The 22,907-nt window shown below is 42.4% G+C and overlaps 1 protein-coding gene across 2 annotated transcripts; it reads right to left on the bottom strand.

Annotated features, from left to right (window-relative positions):
* Window positions 1-476: 476 nt before the first annotated feature.
* LOC148363686 (tribbles homolog 2-like) lies at window positions 477-9,199 on the bottom strand. 2 transcript variants are annotated; one of them, XM_088337661.1, is made up of 4 exons: window positions 8,783-9,199; window positions 5,034-5,315; window positions 4,049-4,341; window positions 477-2,497 (listed from the first exon to the last, which is right to left on the bottom strand). In XM_088337661.1, the coding sequence occupies exons 2-4, from the start codon at window positions 5,313-5,315 to the stop codon at window positions 2,008-2,010; spliced, it is 1,065 nt and encodes a 354-aa protein (XP_088193787.1). In that variant the 5' UTR covers window positions 8,783-9,199; the 3' UTR covers window positions 477-2,007. The 2 variants fall into 2 exon arrangements, with proteins under 2 accessions (XP_088193787.1, XP_088193788.1); XM_088337662.1 differs by lacking the exon at window positions 8,783-9,199 and adding an exon at window positions 7,920-8,008.
* Window positions 9,200-22,907: the final 13,708 nt, after the last annotated feature.

The following is a 22,907-nucleotide window of genomic DNA, read 5'->3' as shown; positions in this document are numbered from 1 at the left end:
TTGGGACAAAATTTAAATTGGTTTAGCATTTTGAGGGTTTTCATTGCTTTCCTTGTGTCTATGGGTGCGACAGTGATAATAGCCTTTTTCAGTTATTGATACTCTTTACGGTGGCCAATACCGGATTTGGCTGTGCTTAATCCATAAAGTAGAGGAAATGTAAATTGCCACTGATGCATTACTAAGGGAAAATATTTTGGAATTTATGCTAATTTCTTTCAAAATAAAGTACAATAATTTTGTAAACTCATTGTCATACACTGTATCATGATTGATATCTTCTTTAGTCGAGTTGAGTATTGGTATCGGTCTGGAATAATGTGGTGTCAAATTGTTTAATGTATTTATGTATTATTGTTCTACCTTAATGCCAGGTTAAAACAAGCTGAAGTTAGGACAAGAAGTCTTTTATTGCCATGTTGTGGCATTGAAGAGTGAAGGCCCATTTGTGAATCAAAGATTTCGTGAGACAAAAACATCATTATATTATTTATTTGAATCGGTCAACAATGTTTGGTAGATTCTAAAACAATGGTAGGATAAAAAAATGTTGTTTTGCCGCAGTCTTGTTGAGGCACTGCAAAAAAGTAAGTTAAGGAGTTGCTTTTAGAAGAAAAGAGAGCTTTGGCTCAATGTTGTGGCTTCTTGTTTCATTTAGAACAGGGATGTCAAACAGATTGGATCCGGCCCCAGAGCCAGACCTTTTCTCAACATTTTTAGCTTACCATAGTTTTTCAGGATTGTGCTTTACCAAACAGCCTACTTTAGCAGAATACCCTGCATATTATAATCCTGGATGACTAAGTATAACTTATTTCTTTAATAATAAATAGAAAAAAACGTTTTTTGTTTGGGATTGAATGTCTTAACTGGTTTATTTTAACAGTTGAGTGAAGGCAATTTTACACCTAATCCAACTCACCACGTGATACAAACTCAAGTAGGAGCTAGCAAAACATAGATCATATTTTTACGACCATAGGGCGCACCTTGTTAGAAGGCCCAGTCTCCGTAGCTGTTCCGATTTCTGTATTTAACACATACACAGGGCGCATCACACCATAGGGTGCAGGTCCCCTCTGCAACGGCCGCATCACAAAAACATAGCATCTTCAATCTCTTGCACGAAGCGTAGAAATCAACACACCATGGCAAACAAAAACATGGAAAGAATTAAATGGAGAAAAAGTGAGATCCATCCTTTATCTGCACCGCTTATCCTCTGTAGGGTCGCGGGGGTGCTGGAGCCGATCCCAGCTATCTTCGCGCAGTGGGCAGGGGACACCCTGAACTGATTGCCTGCCAGTCGCAGGGCACACAGGGACAGACAGTTCCCTTGCTTATTTACACCTAGGGACAATTTGGACTGGCCAATTAACTTAATACGCATGTTTTTGGAACGTGGGAGGAAACCGCACATTTTTAAGAAAATCGGATATTTTTATGTGTGCCCTAACTTTCATACAGGTTTGAAATGAATGAAAAAAATAATGAAAATTAAAGGTTTTATCGGTGCAAGGGCAATGAGGTTAGACTATATCGGATCAAACTACTAGGCTGGGCCTACTAAAGCGAGAGCATATCCTTCACTACCCTTTAGCAGCCTGAGGAAGAATTTGGTTAGTATCTATTTGAAATTAATTATACATTTTGATAAAAATGACCTTAGAAATCCCTTTTTTATGACATACTAAGACATTTATAGACGGCCGGAGTCATTCCGAAATCAACAAACTGGCATGGTCCTGCCCACAAGCCCTAAGTTTGACATGCCTGTTTCAGACCAAAACAAGAGCTTTGGAACCCTTTAAAAAAAGAACCAGTGCTTTTTAGTTGACTTGTAGCAACTCATCTTTTAATTCGAGGGGAACCAATGATAAACAAGTACTTTACCCTCACTAATACAGTATAAGGGCTTTACTGTACAAAAATTGCAGGAGGGTTGAAGGCACTTGAGGCTCAAGTTATCCAGGACACTAAAGTAGTGTACAATTTTTAAAAATGTTTTTACTGTTTTTTGGGGCACGTGGGCACCACCTGATCCTCGCCTTCATCGTCTTCGTGTCTCAACTCGAGCGCTCGGGACGAACCACGTTGCGGGTTGGGGTGCACTGGCAAACTACAACGGCTCAACCACGGGTGCACCAAGAGTTCGGAGACCTGCAGCCGTTCGCCGGGGGACTTTCGGAGCATGCATGAGATTAAGCACTTAGCCAGTGGAGACAGCCACACAGGGATGCTGAAGTCCCCGTGGCGGATTTTGGCAAACAGGGCGGCTGGCCGGGTGTCTTGGAAGGGATAGCGTCCCATGAGCATGGTGTAGAGGGACACGCCCAAGCTCCACACGTCGGCAGCTCGGCCAGAGTACGACGCCATGCCACTGGCCAGGAGCTCGGGGCCTACATAGGCGGGGCAGCCATGGCGGTCCGAAAGGGAATCCGACTCGCCGGGCTGAAGGAGCACGCAGTCGTTGAGGCCGAGGAGGGAAACGTGGGTCCTGCGGAGAACAACGCGTCAAATATTCTGAAAGGACTGTCATATGCAATTAAATTATTTTAATATTGGACACCTGCAAAAGGAGATTTCTTCGGATGCCAGTTTATTATTTTGACTATAACACCTCACCGCTGCATTTTTGATTTTGTCTATTATACACCATTGTCACTATAGTCCAATCCTGTTGCCTTCTACGATTACCACACCCTTTAGGGCGGATCAGCTTGTTGGTTTTTTTTTTGTAAATTCAGATTGTCTCGTCACTGGCAGCAGACAACATCATCGTAGATGGATAATAGTTTTTTCTCCCGACAAAGTCTGCCTTGTTCGATTGGTTGGTTGGATTTCTTAACCACTAGGGTCTTAGGGGAACCGTTTCCTGTGGTGTGTTTTGGGCAAGTACAGCCTGGTGGGGCCCATCCTTCCCTAGGCCACCATATGTTTATGTACCACCTTGTGTTTTTAAAGATCATCGCTTAATAAGTGGAATTGCAATCATTAATAAAGGGAGTGATTGGCAGAGGCTGACAGGATGTAATAACCTTCAAAAAATAACCGACAGTCATAGCAGCAATCACAAAAGCCGCAGTATCGATTATTAAGGTAATTTACCAAATCACAGATGTGAGTATGACATTTTGTTAGATTTAAAACTATCGGTGATTTGGTCTGCTCACTCGCCAATATGATGCCTTATAATGGTACAGCATCTGGATCGGAAAAACGCTGGTTATTTCGTAGCCTAATTAGATGACAAGCAGACTTGCCTTAAACTCCAGTCTCATTTACCATGCTTCGTGGGTGTGACTTGTTTTCCGTGTCATTGCCTTTCATAACTAATGTATTTATGATTCTAAAATTTACAAGAGCACACATTCGTCATGATTGGGTCGAAATATGCACCAGATTGATACGTTTAACTTAAAATGTACTACATTTTATTTCGTGAAGACATGCCGGATCACCTCAGACCACCAACCAGGGTCTCACATAATTCTATGGGAAACACTGCATGTAGATCATTTTAAATGAAATAATAAGATGTTTTCAACACATGCAGAACCTTCATATTTCTGTGATGGTTAACACGCTAGGTTAGCTAAAAAAAAGCTAGGATATTTATTTTACTGCTTAACTGATTGTTACTAGGGCTTTGGTAGATGCTGCTGTTTTAGGCAGCAACTGAGTTCAAATGGCAGTGAAACAGCTACACCCAAAAAATTAAACAGTGCCATGGTTTAACGCAGGCACCACGTTGGAGACCCTGGCACTACACAATACAGCAACGTCTAGTGGTCAAATATTACACCGTGTCTCTTTTAGAATATGTTGATCCAAAGTATTTATGTTGACCCTTCCCCGTAACGGAGTTTAAAACAGACCTAAACAGGCTTCCAATGAACAAGTCCATGAAGACTCCACCTACTGACAAAAACTCTCTAAAATTTGGGACCAATTTGTGAGGGTGGATTGTGTAGGCATTTAATCAAATTTTCAATTAATCCTTTGAAAACTCATTCCATTAAAAAAAACTCAACAGCATTAGACTCACCTGAATCTGTCAGTGAAGACGAAACGACGCAACTTGACATCTCTGAGCACCACGCCACTGTGGTGGCAGTGCGCCACTGCCTTTAACATCTGCTCAAACAGGAGCACAGACTCTTCCTCGCCGAGGCGCTTGCTGCTGCGCACGTAAGCGTGCATGTCTCCGTGATGGCTGGGAAGGAACAAGTAGGCGCCATCCCGCTCTATCACTAAGTCCTGGAGGCCGCAGATGTTGCCGTGGTGACCCAGGCGTGCATAAACGGCCAACTTCTCCTGGTAACAGGCCAGGGGCAATACCTGTAACCATGGAAACCAAATGAGTCAAAATGGGGAAATTGTGTAGATCGACTAAAAAAAAGTACTGTAAATTCCAGACTTGAGCGAGTGCCTAATTAAAGGCCGCAGGCACCGGATTTAAAGTTCAACAAAATTTTCAACTTTCAGTCTACATTGTGTTTTTGGATGATGTGACTGATCAAGATGGCAATTGCATAGACAAAGAAAACAAGAATGAGAACTATGACACGTGAAATGTGAGCCCTATATTTCACCAGGGCAAAAATATTGTGGAGAATAATACCAGATTGCAACACAGACATGTCTTTTTGTAATGTTTTCATCGGTGGTTATCACAGAAATGGACCAAATTGCATTGGATTAAAGGAAACTTCAGCGACCGGACATTGACGCTGATGATATCGAAAGGGAAGTGTAACATTTTTGATTGACAACCTCCATTGCTGTTCAATTCGGATGTATGATTTTAGGACTTTCTTTGTGAGTGAACGTTGAAATATTGTATGTTGTAAAAATGGAATAAAGTACTGTCAAGCCTGTTTTGCTCCTGTTTGGTATTATAATAATTTCGGTAAAAACATGAAAAACATGCTCTCAAAGGACAAAAAAAGTGCTTAATATGTAGTACAAAAGTAGCGGCTTTATGTCCAGAATTTACAGTATGAGTTGAGTAGAGTAAGTGAAGAGCCTACCTGACAAGTGTAGTGCTGCTGTGTAGCGGTGTGCACCGCTCTATATGCGTCTTCACCGTCACGGCGTTCAAACAGGAGGTAAGGCCCAACCTTAACTTTCGATTGGCTCTGGTGGGTCTTTGAAGATTGGCTTTTAGCCAAATGGAGGTGTAGCCCCGGGCTAGTCTCAGAAGGTGGCGGAAGCAGTGAAAGGTCCTGACAAAGTCTTTTGGATTTAGGCGATGCATCTTCAGGCTCATCCAGTAATCTCTTCAAACAAAGATCAGCTTTTTGCACGCTCATCTGTGATTGGAAGACGGAAAAAGGCTACTGTTACAGAATCAGTAACTCAAAAACGTATTACATTTGACGAGGGTTGGGCAGTACTTTCATCATTAAAAAAAAAAAAAAACAGACCGTGCCGATTCACAATTGAGTATAGATCTTCACTCTTTCAAGGAATCTGCCCTTTATGCAAAAGTTTTTAACTATCAGACCTAGGTTTAAATAAATGCAATTAAAACATGTTAGCAAATTATCCAAGAGTTTATATTTAAAATGGCAAATTAAAACAAACAAATTTGATCATTTACCTAGTCCCACATAACACTGAGTAAGCTTTCAGAAAATTTGGGATAGAATAGAATTTACTTATTTTCATTGTCACATCTCAAATGCGCAACAAAATTAAAAATGGGCATCCTAATGGTCCAAGAAGACTTACAAGATTAAATAAAATAATAAGTTAGGGGGAAATCATATAAATAATATTAAATTAACACGGGCAGCATGGCGGCGGAGTGTTTAGCGCGTGTGCCGCACACTTCTGAGGTCATGAGATCGAACCTCGTGTGTGGAGATTGCATGTTCTCCCCGTGCTTGCGAGGGTTTCTTCCGGGCACTCTGGTTTCCGCTCACATTCCAAAAACATGTATGTCAGGTTAATTGACCTGTTATAAATTGCCCCTCGGTGTGAATGAGCGAGAGAATTGTCTGTCCCTGTGTGCCCGGCGACTGGCTGGCAACCATTTCAGAATGTCCCCTGCCCACCGCCCGAAGATGGCTGGGATGGGCTCCAGCAGCCCCGCGACCCTACTCAGGATAAGTGGTGCAGATAATGGATGGATGGATTAAATAAACACATTGTGACCATTTTTTTGAATGTTCTACCCAAAAGGTATACACGTTTACGAGAACAAGCGTTAATGTGAATAACACCTTTTTTTAAGATGGAAAGCGTGCCACATTATCATACTTATTTTTGCCAGATTTTTTTAAAAGCCAATGAAAAAAACAAATAAATTTAATATTGTTTTGGCTTGAAGCCTACACCGATTACAGTCAAATAAATGTAAATGACGTGAAAACGCAACTTTTTGGGATAAAAGGTTAAAAGCAGGGTCAATTTAGATTAATTTATGAACAGTAAAATGGAAACAAGAAGGGGATTATTGTAGAGTCACATCCATCTGAGAGACAACTGCTGTTTTCATCATTCAAACGAAGCACATGCAAAAAACTTTGAATACTTGTAATACACCGGGTAGCCAATACAGTATTTGCACGACTTAAAAAGTTTTCTGTAATAAAAATGAGAATTATTATAACACCCACGATGCCCTCTTTCGTCTCACTTGAACTCAATAACAGTTCTATGTTTAAAATCAAAAAGGGTATCAACTCCGACTGTGCCCCTTATGTGGTAGCGCGTCTATAGGCACCATGATGCAACTTCCTGTAAGCTGACACACGCTTTCAAATCGTTGCATCAGAGCACAACGCTTTATAGATTTAACCGTTTTAAATAGCAGAGACCGCACATGCAGACACGACCACCACGGGTGCACCCACACACACATCTTGACATCAACCGACCAATCAGCAAGCACTCTCGAGTTCCCCGAAAACGTTTTCCTTCCTTTTAAATAGCCATTGTTGACCAACGCTACACTGGTGGAACAAGTTGAGTCACCATGGTAACGCCATCCTGTGACACACTCGCACGCAGGTTGTTGAGTTGTTGCATTTGCCGTTTCAGTATGACACACAGACCAAATGTCATGTGAGTAATTGTTTGTATGACTTTACAAATTTGATTATGATTTAGTGCAGGGGTCACCAACCCTTTTCAAGCTGAGAGCTACTTGTTTTAACTAATTAGCGCAAAGGGCAATTATATGCTTTTCTATAGTAACAACTTATCATGTTATTACTATGTTGTTACTAGGTTATTACCGTGTTAACAAGTGGAAGTGGGGTTGAATCGACTCAGTCAACCACTAACCACTTGCGGCGCAGTAGCTCAGGAGGTAAAGCGCTCGTCTTGGGATCAAGAGGTTCGATTCCTTGCTCCTCCAAGTTATATGTTGAGTGTCCTTGGGCAAGACACTGAATCCCTAATGAAAAGGCCGTTGCCTTGCATGGCTGACGCTGCTATCGGCTAGTTAGTGTGTCGAAAAGGGAAAGTGTGAAGCACATTGTAAAGTTCTTTGGGAGGTCTTCTTCGACTTGAAAAGTGCTACATAAATGCAGAAAATTTACATTTACTAAAACAAAATCATTTTACTAGAAAACCACAATGACCCAGCACTCAACAGCTATTTTCAGTACAGGTCCATGGGCACCTCAGCTGTACTCAGGGGGCAAACTGGTGCCCATGGGCCCCACGTTGGAGACCAATGATTTTAGTGCAATTGTTATCAAGGCTGATCAAGAGTATGTTCTATTGTTGTATGACTATAAGAGCGCATCAATCACAAATTTGCTACCCCTTTCTGATGTATTTCTGTTGATATCGTATCAGATAATATTTATGTCTGATGATGATACTCCGTTCCGTAATCTTGGTATCAAATGGGACTTCTAAAACGTTGTGCCTTATTTGGGTTTATTTCTGCTGATGCATACCTGTCAACTTCAGGGTTTTATATATAAACTCATTTTTGTTGGACCAATCTCATCTTGTCCATTTTGGCTCTTTTCCAGATCTTCTCAGTCACTGGTAGAAGACAACAAAATTATTTTAATGATATCCTATATCAAGCAATTTTTTTGTGCGTACTGTATTGCTCTGCTTTCCACACTCAAATGCCAACAGTGAGAACGTTTTCAGCAAAGTGAGAAATGTGCATACCAGGTAAAGGAAGGCAATCGAAACCGATACTTTGAAACGAATCTTTTTTTTGAGAATTAGAGAACATTGAAATTATTATTTTTTTGTTTGTTTGCTTGCTTATTTGATTGAAATGTAAAGGGTATTGTGTGAAGTCTGACACGAAAACAGATAAAGGTTGATTCTAAAATCCCATTGACGCACATAAACATACATTTTGCGACTAAAGATAGAAAAACAGGGTTATTAAACGAAGATTAACAAAACTCACTACTTTTTCCACCTCCTACTTGGTCTGAAAAGGTCTGCCACTGTTGTCTTGCTGAAATTACTTACAGGCAATTAAAAAAAAGATTAGACAGAAAATATTTAAAATGCTCTTGGGAACAACTTTAAAAACTTGAGATCCAACTTGGAAACAGGTCAAATAAATCTGCCGCTTCTATATGATGAAACTCATTCACCTGCACATTCTTTGTGCCTAATTAAAATCACCATGAACTTTAATTAAAACCACCACGGGTTCTTAAAAAGACACTTGTGTGATTGAAAAGTGCCTATGCAGTCTGCAAAAACTGTAATCATATTTTGAGAGGAAGTTGTCTAGCTACCTTTGGTCATCGAAAGTGCAATATGCAATGTAAATATCAAGTCTTACCTTGCAGTGGCGAGCGACTGGGGATCCCAGTCGAATCAGGGCGAGCTGTACGACGACAAGCCCCGTTAAGGTCAGGTCGCCGCGGCCATTCTAGCAGTTCCAATTCTAGAGGCGGCCTGGACCGATGGCCGGTGGGTGACGCCTGAAACCCGGTTGCGCAAAAGCGTGGTTCCCGCAATGAAAACCCAGTCAAAAATGAGTTGGTTTTCGTTGCAAACGAAGGAAACCGACAGGGTTAAATTTCAATCTAGCTCTCTTCGGGAGTTAGAGAAAATAGACGTGTCCAGGGCGCGTATGCCCGAACTTTTTGGCCAGACTGAGTAAATCCAAAAGCAGGGAATCACCGCGTGAGTTCGCCTTTGTTTAGTTCCCCTCTTCGCGATCTGACGTCACTCGGGGGCGGGGTTTCAATGTTGCAATCCTGAGCGGATCCGTCGTCAGACAGTTGACACGTCACTCACTCATGGACAAAACAGATTACATCATGAAACGAAATTAACTTTTTACACACTTTCAGATTCCAAAAACTAACTTTGAATTCATTACTTTGATTTGCTGTATTATCAAAGCGACATTGTGTATTCTTTTCTACCTCCTAAAAGTAAAAAAAAAACGTAATTCAATGAAAAAAACTAAATTGATTTGAATGATAGGCAAAATACATAAACTGTCATATAAAATAGGTTTTTTAAAAAAAAAATACTCGTTGGTCAATAATTTTTAATGCATTTTACCTAACACAAGGCTTTCCTGAGGGCAGCACGGCCGAGCAGTGGTAAACAGTTCTGAGGTCGTGGGAACCTCCTGCGTGGGTTCAAATCCAGCTACCGGACTTACTGTGCGGGGTTTGTATGTTCTCCCTGTGCTTGCGTGGGTTTCCTCCGGGCACTCCGGTTTCCTCCCACATTCCGAAGACATGCATTTCAGGTGAATTGGCCGGTCCAAATTGTCCCTAGGTGTGACTGAGCGAGTGAGTTGTCTGTCCCCGTGTGCCCTGCGATTGGTTGGCAACCAGTTCAGGGTGTCCCCTGCCCACTGCCCGGAGATGGCTGGGATGGGCTCCAGCCCCCCCGCGACCCTAATAAGGAAAAGCGGTACAGCTAATGAGATGAGATGAGATGAAGGTTTTCCTGGCATGATTGTCTGCCATCTGCTAGGGATACCCACAAAACCAAAAACCTTGTAAAAGACTGAGCAAAATAATGAGAAGAAAAACGGTGTGGCTTAAACACTTTGAGTGTCCATACTTTAGATTTTCCCTGTGCTTTATAGCACTTGTTTTCGATTGCACTACAGTCGACATGTCAAAAGTCCGTCCGGGGGCCAGTTACGGCCTGTGAACACATTTTTACCGGCCCGCAGCCTCTGTCATAAAATGATAATATGTGGCCCCCAGTAATGTTGAGTGCAGTATGAAATACATTTGTACGGGAAAAAAAATATCACAATCTCACCAGATGATGGCAGTAGCCCTTTGGCCATCCAGCCCTTGGCTTTCTGTGAGAGTTTAAGCCCATCTCATTTCCAACATGGCGACTGTAAAAAAAAAAAAAAGTAAAGTTGACTGTGATGGCCGCCGCTACTGGGACAAGTAGAACTTGGAGTATTTTTTCATCGAAATCCAAAACACGTGCGTCTGCCTAATTTGTGTGTGACTTGAAAGTTGAATTTATTAAAGACTGTTCAAAGAATGCAAGGCTGAATAGTCGGCCATTACACATTTTCCGTTTACCAAATCTTGCCCGCTTTCTGAGAAGTTTGAACCCCGATGCACTACGGTACACGAAACAGCAACATATTGTGGTCCAATATTACACGATGTCCCCTCATACACCTTTTATCTGCTTGACATTGGTTAAAAAACGCAACTGTATTTGTTTCCATTGTGTCTTTATACATCCCAGTAGTCTGACTTACTTGGCGGCTGCCGCTTTCAGCTTTCAGAGAAAAAATGTATGCGATAATAAATTATTTTGCAAGAGACATTATGTTAAAAGGTTCCGTTTATGTTCAGAAACCTGAAAGCTAAATACTTCCAATACATATTTTTAGATCTGAATAGTAGTCAATTGAATTTTCTACTCACATTTCATATATTACATTTTTCTTATTTGCTTTTTTTTTTCATTCATTACTAATGAATTTCTGTATATCGTATTCATTATTAGTATTGTTTTATTTTCTTTAGATCTTACCCCCTTATTTCGGGCAGAAAAAATAGAAAACATATTTGCGAAAAGTGGAAGGTTTTTATCAGAGCTTTTAAAATATTATGTGGGCATTGTGGCAAATATGTTAGTCCCATAGGAGCCCCTGCTTGCTAGGGGGCCTCACACAATTTCCTAGTTTGCTCAATGGGAAGCTTCACCTCTGTGTGCAAGAGTTTAAATACAAGGCAAACAAACAACCTGCAATACAGGAAATAAGGCCACTTGGGGTTTCAGCCTTCCTGTATCTTGTGTCCACTCTGCTCTGTGTCCTGTTGTCTATTTGGTTGCATGTGCACGAGTGTATGTTCATTGTACATTGGGGTTTTTACAACCAACAGACTGAATACATTTCTTGGAAGTAAGGAAATTTATATGGTCGTCAGAACTCCAAACCAGTTATTGAGGGTCAAGACTTGGATTTGAGCTCGGGCTTGAATAACAATTGTGGGTGGAGTAGAGGAAGGATTTGGTCAAGTCATTCTGGTTAAGGTTGGGGCAGAGTTTAGGAATGCATTATGTCCAGGTTTCTTTTATTTTAGTGATGTAAACCCAATGTCTGAAACTCATGACAAAAAGTTACTGGAAACCAGGGCAGACAACTCTGAAAAGTTGCCTGCCTAGCCATAAAATTGCCTGCACAATTTTTCACAACTTGAAACACAATAAGACGACTGATCGCAAAAAAAAAAAAAAAAAAAAACACTGTTGCAAATGTAGCGACCCTCGTTCATGCACGACACAAGGTTTCACAATCTCTGGTTTATTGCCTGCATTCAGTAAATAAAACAATACAAAAGTCAGGGGTCTCTGTTCTCGACTGCAATTATCTTCAACGCTTACAAAAATCACTTAAGCTACGGCAAGCGCTGAAGCCCATAAAGTGCCAAACAAAAAAAACAGTCGCAGACGCCCATGACTTAACAACCGAATGAGGTACCGGAATATTAACAGTAATACAACAAAAAACACAGATTTTGTGAGAATTCAAAAAAACATTCAAAACAATCAAATTTCAACTCTGTTACACCCACCCCCACCGAATTCTGGACAAAATCTCACACTTGGTTATAAAATCAAAATCAATATATAACAGTAGTCATTGGGTCACACATATTAGGACCGACTTGAGAAGTATCCTTTAAGGATGCAGTGGCCAAAGAAAATTCTCTGAACCAGCCACCGGCTATAGAATGCCTTACACATTCCACATTCACCCAAGACATATACAAGACATAAATGAGCACAAAACATTCTCTCCAAAACCAAGTTATTTCAGAAGAATTTTAAAGGGAAAAAATGTCATGCCCCAAGAGCTCGAACTACTGTGTTACGCATAGTCTAAACATTACACTGTAGGTGTCTGGTGACATCTTGTCTAGCCATAGTGTGAAGAAGCCTGTTGACTGGTCGTATAACACGACCCAGGCGTGTAGTGCGGTGTGGTGCAGACTCTGGTTGATCAGTGTGGCTAACGTTACCTCCAGAGACAGCAGCCACTACAGATTGAACATGATCATGCTCACTAAGAGTCGAATTGTCATCCCTAACAGCAGTGTCGTGAGTATGAGTGGTCAAGGAATGACCAGAGTGATCAGAACTTTCAGAGTTCAGCCCATGCACCCACTCTCTGGTTCTCTCCCCAGATGCAGGTGTGAGATATGTGTAGTTGTCAAGGCCTGAGATGCTTACAAGACTCTGCGCATCATCTGCCGCACATCCAGACCGGTTTAGCTGAGCAGGCACTCGAGCATGAGACTCTTCGGAGACAGTGGGACTGGTCATTGAAGAACAAACAGAGGCAGATGATTGTGCAGAGGACAAAGACAAATCAGACTGGGGAGAGGGCTGGTCTTGAACTGGGAGAAAGTTAACCAACATCAGCAGGTTACGGTGAACAACCTTCTCATTCCCTGTGATGGTGTGTTGAATTCTGAATGTGTGTGTTTGAGGGTTCATCTCAATAACATTGTAGATGATAGACTCCCACCTATCAGCCAATTTTCGCTTGCCCCTCTCATTTTTGTTCGCCACAAGGACTCTATCTCCAACTTCAATTGACGGCCCTTTTGCTGTCCTGTTATAGAGTCGAGTCTGTCTGCCCTGTTCCTTTTTTGCATGTTCCTGAGCAATTGACATAGCCTCCTTCAGGTCTTCAGACAGTTTTGCAACATATCTGCCGTAGGTGGTAATGTCAGGGTCAGACAAAATGTTCCCAAACAGAGTGTCAACTGGGAGGCGAGGAACTCTCCCAAACATCAAGTAAAATGGTGCATATCCAGTAGTTTCATGAGCAGTGCAATTGTACATGAATGTGAGTGTTTGTAAACGTCTTGGCCAGTCCTGCTTTGATTCAGGGGGCAGAGCTCTGATCATATTGCCCAAAGTACGATTAAAACGCTCAACACTTCCATTTCCCATCGGATGGTACGGGGTAGTATGTGACTTACGCACCCCAGATAATTGTAAAAGTTCTGCGACCAAATTGCTCTCAAAGCTTGGGCCTTGATCACTGTGGATCCTCTCCGGAAAGCCATAAACACAAAAATACTTTTCCCATAGAACTTTAGCTACTTGCCTGGCTGACTGGTCTCTACATGGAAAAGCTTGTGCCAATCTGGTGAAATGGTCTGTTATGACTAGTACGTCAACAGATTTGTTGTGTGAATCTTCAGCGGACCAGAAATCAATACAAACAAGTTGCAATGGGCGGGAAGTGGCAATGCTTTCCAGAGGGGCCCTCCCTGCAGGCTCAGTGACTTTGCTGACTATGCAACGCTGACATTGACGAACATGCATCCTCACATCTCTGTCCATATGCAACCAAAAGAATCTCTGTCTGGCGATGCTCAGGGTTCTTGACTGGCCTTGATGGCCCGCACTGTCATGCACCCCTTTTAAAACTTCGGCCTTCAGGCAATCAGGGACCACTAACTGATGGTGTTTTGCATTTGAAATCTGATTACGGGATACTCTGTACAAAACATCATCACTCAGAACAAACTTCTCCCAGTGCTTCAGGAGGCCCAGAACTTGACTTGTCTCGTGTGCCCTTTCACGTCTAGACGGTCTTCGAGACCGTTCCACATAAAACCGAAGACGAGACAAAACTCTGTCCCTGGACTGAGCCTCCCGCAGGTCATCCATGGAGAAAGCAGGCAGACTGGGTAGTGTATCTGGGATAAGGTGGGGCATGTGGCTTATCAGTTGAGCGGCACGAGTTCTCGCACCGGAGGCCCATTCAGTGTGTGACTGGACAACAGCAGCAACTTCTTGATTGGATACAGTCTGGGCCGACACGAGTAATGACTGGACATTTGTAGCTAAAGAATGGGACAGCTTCTCTGCCATGACAGGCTGATCGGTAGGGTCTCTGAAAGTCTGTTGGACGGCTGTATCAGACAAAACCGCAGCTTCCGCAGTGAGATCATGAAGAGGTTCACTGACTAGTCTGTGGCCAACATTCTGACAAAAAGGGACACGGCTGAGAGCGTCAGCAACCGTGTTTTTGGGACCAGGCACATATTTGATTTCAAAATTGTAACTGGCCAGCTTTGACACCCATCTTTGCTCACAACAGTCCAATTTGGGTTTAGTCATAATGTGTGTAAGTGGATTATTGTCAGTCCAGACGGTAAACTCATGGCCTTTCAACCAATGGCTAAACTTCTCACACACAGCCCACTTCAGTGCAAGAAATTCCAAACGGTGAGCTGGGTAGTTCTTCTGTGACCGGGTCAAAGACTTGCTAGCGAACGCAATTGGCCTAGCCACTGTGTCACCTTCACGTACCTGGGACAAAACGGCTCCAAGGCCATCCAATGAGGCGTCAGTCGACAGCAAAAATGGACGACTAAAGTCTGGATGAGCCAAAACCACAGAATGGATAAGGGCCTTTTTGAGGTCTGTAAATGCCTGGTCGTGGTCAGCAGTCCAGTCACCTGATTTCAGTTTGCGGCCCACTACAGTGCATTTGGGCTTTCTGCCTTTCTTCTGTTTCTGGCCAGCCAGCAGATAAAACAAGGGCTTTGCGAGTGTTGAATACCCCGGAATGAAGTGTTGATAAAAATTTAACATGCCCAAGAAAGACCGTACACGTTTCACAGAAGGTGTCGCTCCATCCGACTCCATCAAGTCCGCCACAGTCATTTTGCTTATACTTTCAACTTTTTCTGGATCGGTTGACACTCCATGTTCATCAATAATGTGCCCCAAGAATTTTACAGATTTCCTTAAAAAGTGACATTTCCTGGGGGCCAGTTTCAGATTGTGGGCACGGAGTCTGCTGAACACCATTTCAAGACGTCTGAGTGCAGAACTTTCATCAAGGGCAAAAACTAAAATGTCGTCCAAGTAGCATAGCAGACTTAAATAGTTTTGGTCCCCGAAAATGGATGTCATCATCCTCATGAAACTCCCTGGGCTATTACAGAGCCCCTGTGGCAACCTGTTGTACTCATAAAGCCCCATAGGCGTAGTGAACGCTGAGTACTTCCTATCATCTTCGTGTAAAGGCATGTTGTAAAACCCAGACGTCAAGTCCATTGTACTGAAGAAGGAGTTGCCACCAAGTGCTGCTAAGCAATCAGCCTGATGTGGCAGAGGATGAGCGTCTTTCAGAGTCCTCTTGTTCAAACACCTAAAGTCAGTGCACACACGCATATCACCATTCTTCTTTCAGATGAGAACTAAAGGTGAAGCATATTCACTTGTCGACTTTCGAATGATCTCTTTCTCTTCCATTTCATTCAAAACTTGGCGTAATTTTTGATACTGACTCGGTGGCACACGTCTAAAAGGGAGTCTGAACGGCTTTTGGTCAACCAGATGGATTCTGTGAACAAAGTCCTTCGCCTTTCCGCAGTCAAGGTGATTACGCGAGAAGATGTCTTGGTAGTGAATGATCAGCTCTGACAACTTGTCTTTACACTCAGACGATGCATCACAACAGCCAACATCTAGTTCACCCAGGCCAATAGACTGTAGCTTCTCCTCAGCATTACTTACATCAGAGCAGACAGGGGGCAATTGCACAACGGAAGTACTCTGATGGCCACTGACCAGGTCTAGATCCTCCAAAGCAACACAAGGCACCAAGTCAGCCAGCTTTGCATTGCGTCTCAAAAACAGCGGATATTCTGTGACATTCATGACTTTCAGTGGAACCCATCCATCTGCCCACAGAGGTGTGACGATTCTGGCGACCATTAGACCCTTGGGGGCAGATCGTGCCGACGTAGGTTCTGTCATCGCTGCGCTCCCAGGAGATACTCGTGCAGTTTTTGACAGCTTCCCCCACAAGAGGTACTCACGGCCAGGCTCAAGGCATGTGGCTGAATTGCAGAGCACTGTGCCTATCTTCTCGGGCATTTCACCACCACTCCATCTATGCAAGCCAGCTAGCAATGAAAGAAATTGCTCAGTTTCAGCATTAGTGGATGATGGAGCAGAGATTGCTGTCCAGTACGCACCAAACTTCTTTGACTCATGCAATATGTTTCTGATAACATTAGTTCCAATGATTAGGTCATCAGGTTGCCCCTCAACAACAATTGTTGGCACAATCATTTTACAATTATTGATTTCCATTTCGATGTTGAAAGCTGACTTTGGGCACACTCGTCGACCCCCAACACCAATGAGTGTCACGTTGATGGAAAATTCGTCTTCTGTACGTACTGCTCCAACAGAGAGCATCTTACGCAGAGCAGTCTCACTCACGGTACAGGCCATGGAGCCACTATCCAACATCCCCCCCAAAGTCATACTGCTCCCCACTCTAACTGGTACATAAAACAAACTGTCGCGGCCCCCTACAGTATGTGTGTTTTGATAAACAATATTAGGCAACTGAGATTGTGTGAACGTGTCAGAATTAAAAACTGAATTGAAATTGAGATCAAATGGGTGGGAGAACTCATTTTGACCTGTACGGCCTCCCTCTGAATACAGGTCAGCTAGTTTCCCGAAACTGAACTGATTTGGGGAGAAACTTTGTCGGGGCAATGCTGCTTAGAGTGACCAGGGGCTAGGCACTTGAAACACAGATTATTCAATTTGCAATGATATAAAGTGGAGTGATCAGCGCCACCACACAACTTACATGGAGGAGAGTTGAAAGGACTTAGGCGCCTCTGAATACGCTCAGGATTCAGTGGCTCCACTCTAGACAAAACTCTCTCTAGCATGCTCATCATTCGGCCAAGGACATCACTGTCATCTTTCTGAGCAGGCTGTGGGACATACTGTGGTGAGACATACTGTGGTGGGACATGCTGTGATGGGACACGGACAGGCGGTGAGACATGCTGTGGGCGCTGGGCATGCTGTCGAACACACGAAAAATGTGTATATGGATCGGGGTTAACATGGGTGGGACAAATGGACTGGAGACCCGTCTCTATAGAGCCAGAGTAGGAACAACAAGGAGATTCACTGTCAAGCACTGCAGTCGGGTAATTCTTCAGTGGAGGGACACTGCAAGACCTAGTTGACGCCCCTGATTCCCTGTGATACTCATCTATCCTGAGTTGAACGTCCTTAGAGGTCCACTCATTAACAGGCTTGCATCTGAAAATGTTTGATAGCTGTGGATCAGGACAGTACTTTGCAAACATTTGTGCCACTTCCCCGCCAAGGTTTTCCATTTTTCTGCCCAAGCGACGCAAACCCTCATCAGCAGTGTCTGCTGCTTTGTTTTGTCTGATCCAGTAGTCAACTGGATTTTCCTTTGGCGTGGGTAGCGTGGTGTAAAAATCTTGCAACGGGAGAGTTGACGAGGAATGACTAAAGTATCGTATTAGAATGTCATAAATGATATCTGGGTCTTGCCTCACATCAAGTGCCTCATCACTCCTGAGAGCTACTCTGACAACGTCTCTTGCCCTCCCTAAAAGCCTGCTTAGTATCTCATCTGCTTTTTCAGCTATTGTATAAGACTGTTTCCGAAGCTGGGCTTTAGTCATGGTGATCCATTCTTGAATTGAACACTTGTCAGAACCATTTCCCCTGAAAGTCACAATTTCACGTTCAGTCTTGACATGGACAATTACCGGTGTAGTGTTTTCCTGCGTTGTGTTATGTGGTCTAGGGTCGTCTTTAGTCATAACAGTCGCTGCTTTTCCAGTCATTGGTGTGTCATGTGCATGTGTGCGATCAATGAAACCAGAAGAGAGCAGACTAGCCAATACTGAGTTGCCTATCTGCTCTCCAATTCGGCCTACCATGTCAGTCAGGTGTTGCAGGGCAATATTATCACTCATTTGGGTTGAAGTCTGTGCACTCTCCCTCAAGAACTGTTCACTTGGAGACCAGTTTGGGCTCATACCACGCCCCCTGTCCCTCCCATCACTAACATGTTCTTGGAGACCACCTACACCTTTACTTCCATACCCACTAGTAAGTGTGTTTGCATTCAAACCATTAAAATGGACACCCCTGCCAATAGAAAAGCCCTGAAAATCGTCATTTTGACTACTATATCCTTCAGCCATTATACTTTCGATAATACAAAGAATAGAAAATAAAACAGGAAAAATAAAAACCAGAAATTAACTAATAATTAACGTATTGATAGCAAATGCACAGTGGCACAAATACATAAAACAAAATCAAAGCGCCAATGCAGTACAACAGTACCCTCTAGTGGACACAAGAAGAATATGCAGCAACGCCGGGATCTGCTCAGAGGCTGATCGAAATGATCCAGTTGCGTAGTCACGGCACCAGTGTAGCGACCCTCGTTCATGCACGACACAAGGTTTCACAATCTCTGGTTTATTGCCTGCATTCAGTAAATAAAACAATACAAAAGTCAGGGGTCTCTGTTCTCGACTGCAATTATCTTCAGCGCTTACAAAAATCATTTAAGCTACGGCAAGCGCTGAAGCCCATAAAGTGCCAAACAAAAAAAACAGTCGCAGACGCCCATGACTTAACAACTGAATGAGGTACCGGAATATTAACAGTAATACAACAAAAACACAGATTTTGTGAGAATTCAAAAAAACATTCAAAACAATAAAATTTCAACTCTGTTACACAAAGTATTAAGGATTGATAATCAGAATATATAACAGAACGACACTTTCAAATTAAGTTTATTATAAATCTACTTATAACATTCATTGCATGTATATGACATCGCTGTTTTCATCTGCCATCAGCAAAGTTGGGTAGGGTTACTTTAACTGGATTACTTTCAATTACTTTTGGATTACTCCAATACCAAATAAGCTAATAAAAGACAAAATAAACTAAATATGAATAAAATTACTAAATTTTGTGCAGGCTTGGGGAGTAACGGAAATGATGTTGGCAAGCTGTTTGGATTTATTTTCATTTTGTTTCTGTCGCATTTTATGTTAGTTTTGCCGGAGATCAAAGCCAGGAGAGAAAGCTTACCACGTGTTGTGAGTCGAAATTTCATTCCTATTTAGTTTCTTTTGTCTTTTATTTGCATATTTGGTATTGGAGTAATCCAAAAGTAATTGAAAGTAATCCAGTTAAAGTAACCCTACCCAACCCTGGCCATCAGTATGTACCTGTATTGACTCATCTTCATTCATGCAATGTTTGCATTGCGTCGTCTGCTACAAGCCACGTGAACTCATCTTTCACGATGCTTTTAATGTGCATTTACGTTTTGGAGCGTCGTCAATTTTGTTAGCTTCTTCTGGTGCTGAGGTTTTGGCCTGATTCCTAACCACTTATCAATTTTCTTGTGTTCTGTGTGCGTCTACTTTGGAAAATGATATGCAAATGCACGACCTTCCAATGCTCGGGAAAGTCCGGAAGCACGGAGTTATTCGATGCAGGCTTCTCATTGGCTGCAGAGTATGCAAATTGACAAACGAACCGAAATTTCCAAACCGAACGAAGATTTCGAAATCGAAATAAAGCAAACGTTTGTGACAAGCTACCATTCCATCCTGTCTAAAAAAATTGAAATAAACGATTTTTTTTTTCCTTGAAAAAGTTGTCGGCCACCCGGGCGAAGACGTGTTGTATGTAAGTTGTACGCCCGACGTAAAAGATGAACGCCCTGGGCGTCCGGGCAGACACTGGTAAACCCATGGGCGTAACCAGCCGTTTTTGAGGGGTGCTCAAGCACACCCAAATTTACCCCAGGCACAAAATAATAGCATTTTTGATACTCTTTCCTTAGGAATAGGCTTAAATGTGATGAAAAACGCTATAAAAAAAGTAAAACAAAACACAATATGAACAACACAGCGTTGAAAATACTCCACTACCTTGAAATGGTTTAGTCCATTTGATTGTCAGCACAGTTCTCGGCTTCCTCCCTGCTCGTCTTCTACTTGGCTAGTGTCACTTGTCGCATAACTGCAAAGTCTGTGGCGTCTCCAGTGTATTACTGTGAGAGCATGTTATACAGTGGTCGGGAATTTGTTATCATCAACAGATATTAGCCCATTTAGCTGCATTGAATCGAATGCAAGCACCCTCAAAACTCTGAACATAAAATTGTAAAGACCTGGTCAGTCTGAGGATACTCACTGCTAGCTTGCAGATAGCCACCTGCTCTCTAAATCGCTTTCTTACAGTGAAAGGAGCAGCCCCCAATTTAGTTGTACGTTTGTATAATGAGAATAAAGACCGCTCATTCAACTGCAACTTGGCGTTCTGTGTTTTTTGTTGTAGATCTATAGTTGTTATTTTGTAACAGTCCTATACTCTCACTCGGGAAGCAAGTCATTTGAACGTACGTTTGACCCTTGAGAACTTATAAAGGGGATTTTCACATTTCGCAGAGGGTTCTGGTCACTGTTAACTGCCATGATTGAGAAATTTATGTGTTTGTTTGTTAGTTTTTAATCACAAGGAGGTGCTAAGTAACACACACTGTCCCTTTAAACAATGTCGAGGACTTAAAAAAATAGGATCAGTTTTTGTGTGTCATTTAAAATTTTGAATAATTGTTTTGCTATCATTTACGGTTATACTATTCGTCACGTTACCAGGACAGAGTTTGCAGGGACTTGCCACATTCACATACACTTACACGCATTCCCACCGACATTCACAGCAGGTTATCTTCACGTGGTTAGTGTGTTTTTATGCCTCATGATGAAATATTGAAGAAACAGAGGAGCAGCTGCATGTGTGTGTGCGTGCGTGTACATTCACTCGGCTTCTTCTTAATCTTCTCTTTTTCATGAGCGACGTGACGAAATCAGAGGCCAAGTGTCTAACTTACCGATGGCCTGAGCGACACACACAATTTTCCTCCCTGACTTCCTTGACACTCATTCGATTATACTTCCATTTATTTGAATGTACTTCCTGTGGTGCGCACTCCAGTCTTTGTTGCTCCGGGGCATCCCACCCGGGCGCACCCCGCCGGGAGTTTTGAGAAGCCTGGGGCGGCGTAGGAGATAAAACAATCCTGTGAGCAAATTGTTCTTGTAAGTCGATGCGTTCGCTTTTAAAACGTTCAAATACAAAAAGCTTTTGTTGGGTGTCTCATCAGGCTTAATACAATAGATACAACACATTAAGTACCCAAAAATTCAAAACGCACACCTTTTCCCCCACCACTACACTCTAAAACAAGGTCTCTAACACGCAACACAATTGCCTCCCCCCAAATGGTAGTTTAAGACAACTGCCTTAAAAGTAGGGTGTGTCGAGTGAGGTGTCCTTATTTTTTTTAATGTGTTAGCAATGCCGAACAGAATTCAAAGAGCCCTTATGGTTAATTTTCCATTGTGCCTATCTGTTTTTATCTTGTTTTTATCAGGCCTGTTCGGGGTGGAAGAAACCACAAAAAGATGAATGGATTTTTTTCCAGCGTGTCTAACAAATGCGCGCAAATCATGTGTTACTCTGCCACCATCTCTTGATTTAAAGTTATGATTGCGGCCTTTAGTTTTTAAATCACGCACCCCACCTTTAATTTGAAAAGTCTTACTGTAAGCGCAGCACATATAAATTATGGATATTTTTTACTGACTGATTGATTGATTTCCATATTAATTCCTAATTTTTCTATTTTTAGATTTTGTGTGGCAAATGTTTGAGATATATTTAAGAAAAGTTGAATGTTTTTTTTCAATCAGAGAAATTCTTGTGGAAAACCAAATTTGGCCCAACCTCATTCAGACCCTGGCCCTAGCGGCCCCCAAGTACAGTAAATTGAGTTTCAGACCCCCTGCATGGGAGTTGGTACCAATTTTGAAACCATTGCATTAATTTGAAAAAAGAAAAAACACTTACAATATTGAGGTGTTATACCATACCTGTAAGCTTATGTGTTTTCTCTGTGTATTTTTTTTTTTTTTTAAATTCAAACTGGATACGCCAATTTCTGTACAGGACTTTTTTTTTTCTTTTAGAAAAATGTTTTTTTTAAAACTTTTTTTTGTCACGGTTGCCATGGCACCCAATCAACCCTTCCTGTGTGGCGCCAGCTGCGGCTCGTTGACAGATTGGCTTTCCGTCTATTTAAGCTCAGTGCTCTCACTCTTCCTTTGTCAGTCCATCAACGAACCTCACAAGACGTGGGTTTTGACTCGGTCCTGTTTCCTGTTGGTATTTCATGTCCAGTATGGTTCCCGTTTATCTTGGTAATTTCGGTTTCCACTTTTGTTCCCGTCTAATTTGTCCTGTTTAATTTCGATATCCTGTTTTGATATCAGTCCTGTCTGTCTCGTTGTTTAATATTGGTTTCCAGTTTCGCCCCCATTTAGTTTGTCCTGTTTAATTTCGATATCCTGTTTTGATGTCAATGTTATCAGTCCCGTCCTTCCCAGTATCGACCCCATCTGTCCGATATCTGCTCATGCAATCGGTATCGATCTCGACGGCCTCTGGCTACCTATCATTCCACGCAAGACTGCTGCCTAACGTGCATGACTACCCATTTCCCGTAAAATAAAAGGCTTGTATGAGGAACG

The sequence above is a fragment of the Urocampus carinirostris genome, chromosome 6 (assembly GCF_059441175.1).
Source record: "Urocampus carinirostris isolate Australia breed hairy pipefish chromosome 6, RoL_Ucar_1.0, whole genome shotgun sequence".
Lineage (NCBI taxonomy): Eukaryota > Metazoa > Chordata > Actinopteri > Syngnathiformes > Syngnathidae > Urocampus > Urocampus carinirostris.
Note: the sequence above shows the minus strand (reverse complement) of the source record. Positions and strands in the feature narration are given on the sequence as shown.

Bases quoted from the DNA above. Each gene is read 5' to 3' on its own strand.
- LOC148363686 (XM_088337661.1), bottom strand. From the start codon at position 5,315: ATGAGCGTGCAAAAAGCTGATCTTTGTTTGAAGAGATTACTGGATGAG. The intron at 4,342-5,033 runs GTAGGCTCTTCA...CCATGGTTACAG, and splicing joins AGCAGCACTACACTTGTCAG to GTATTGCCCCTGGCCTGTTA. The intron at 2,498-4,048 runs GTGAGTCTAATG...TGTTCTCCGCAG, and splicing joins GTCTTCACTGACAGATTCAG to GACCCACGTTTCCCTCCTCG.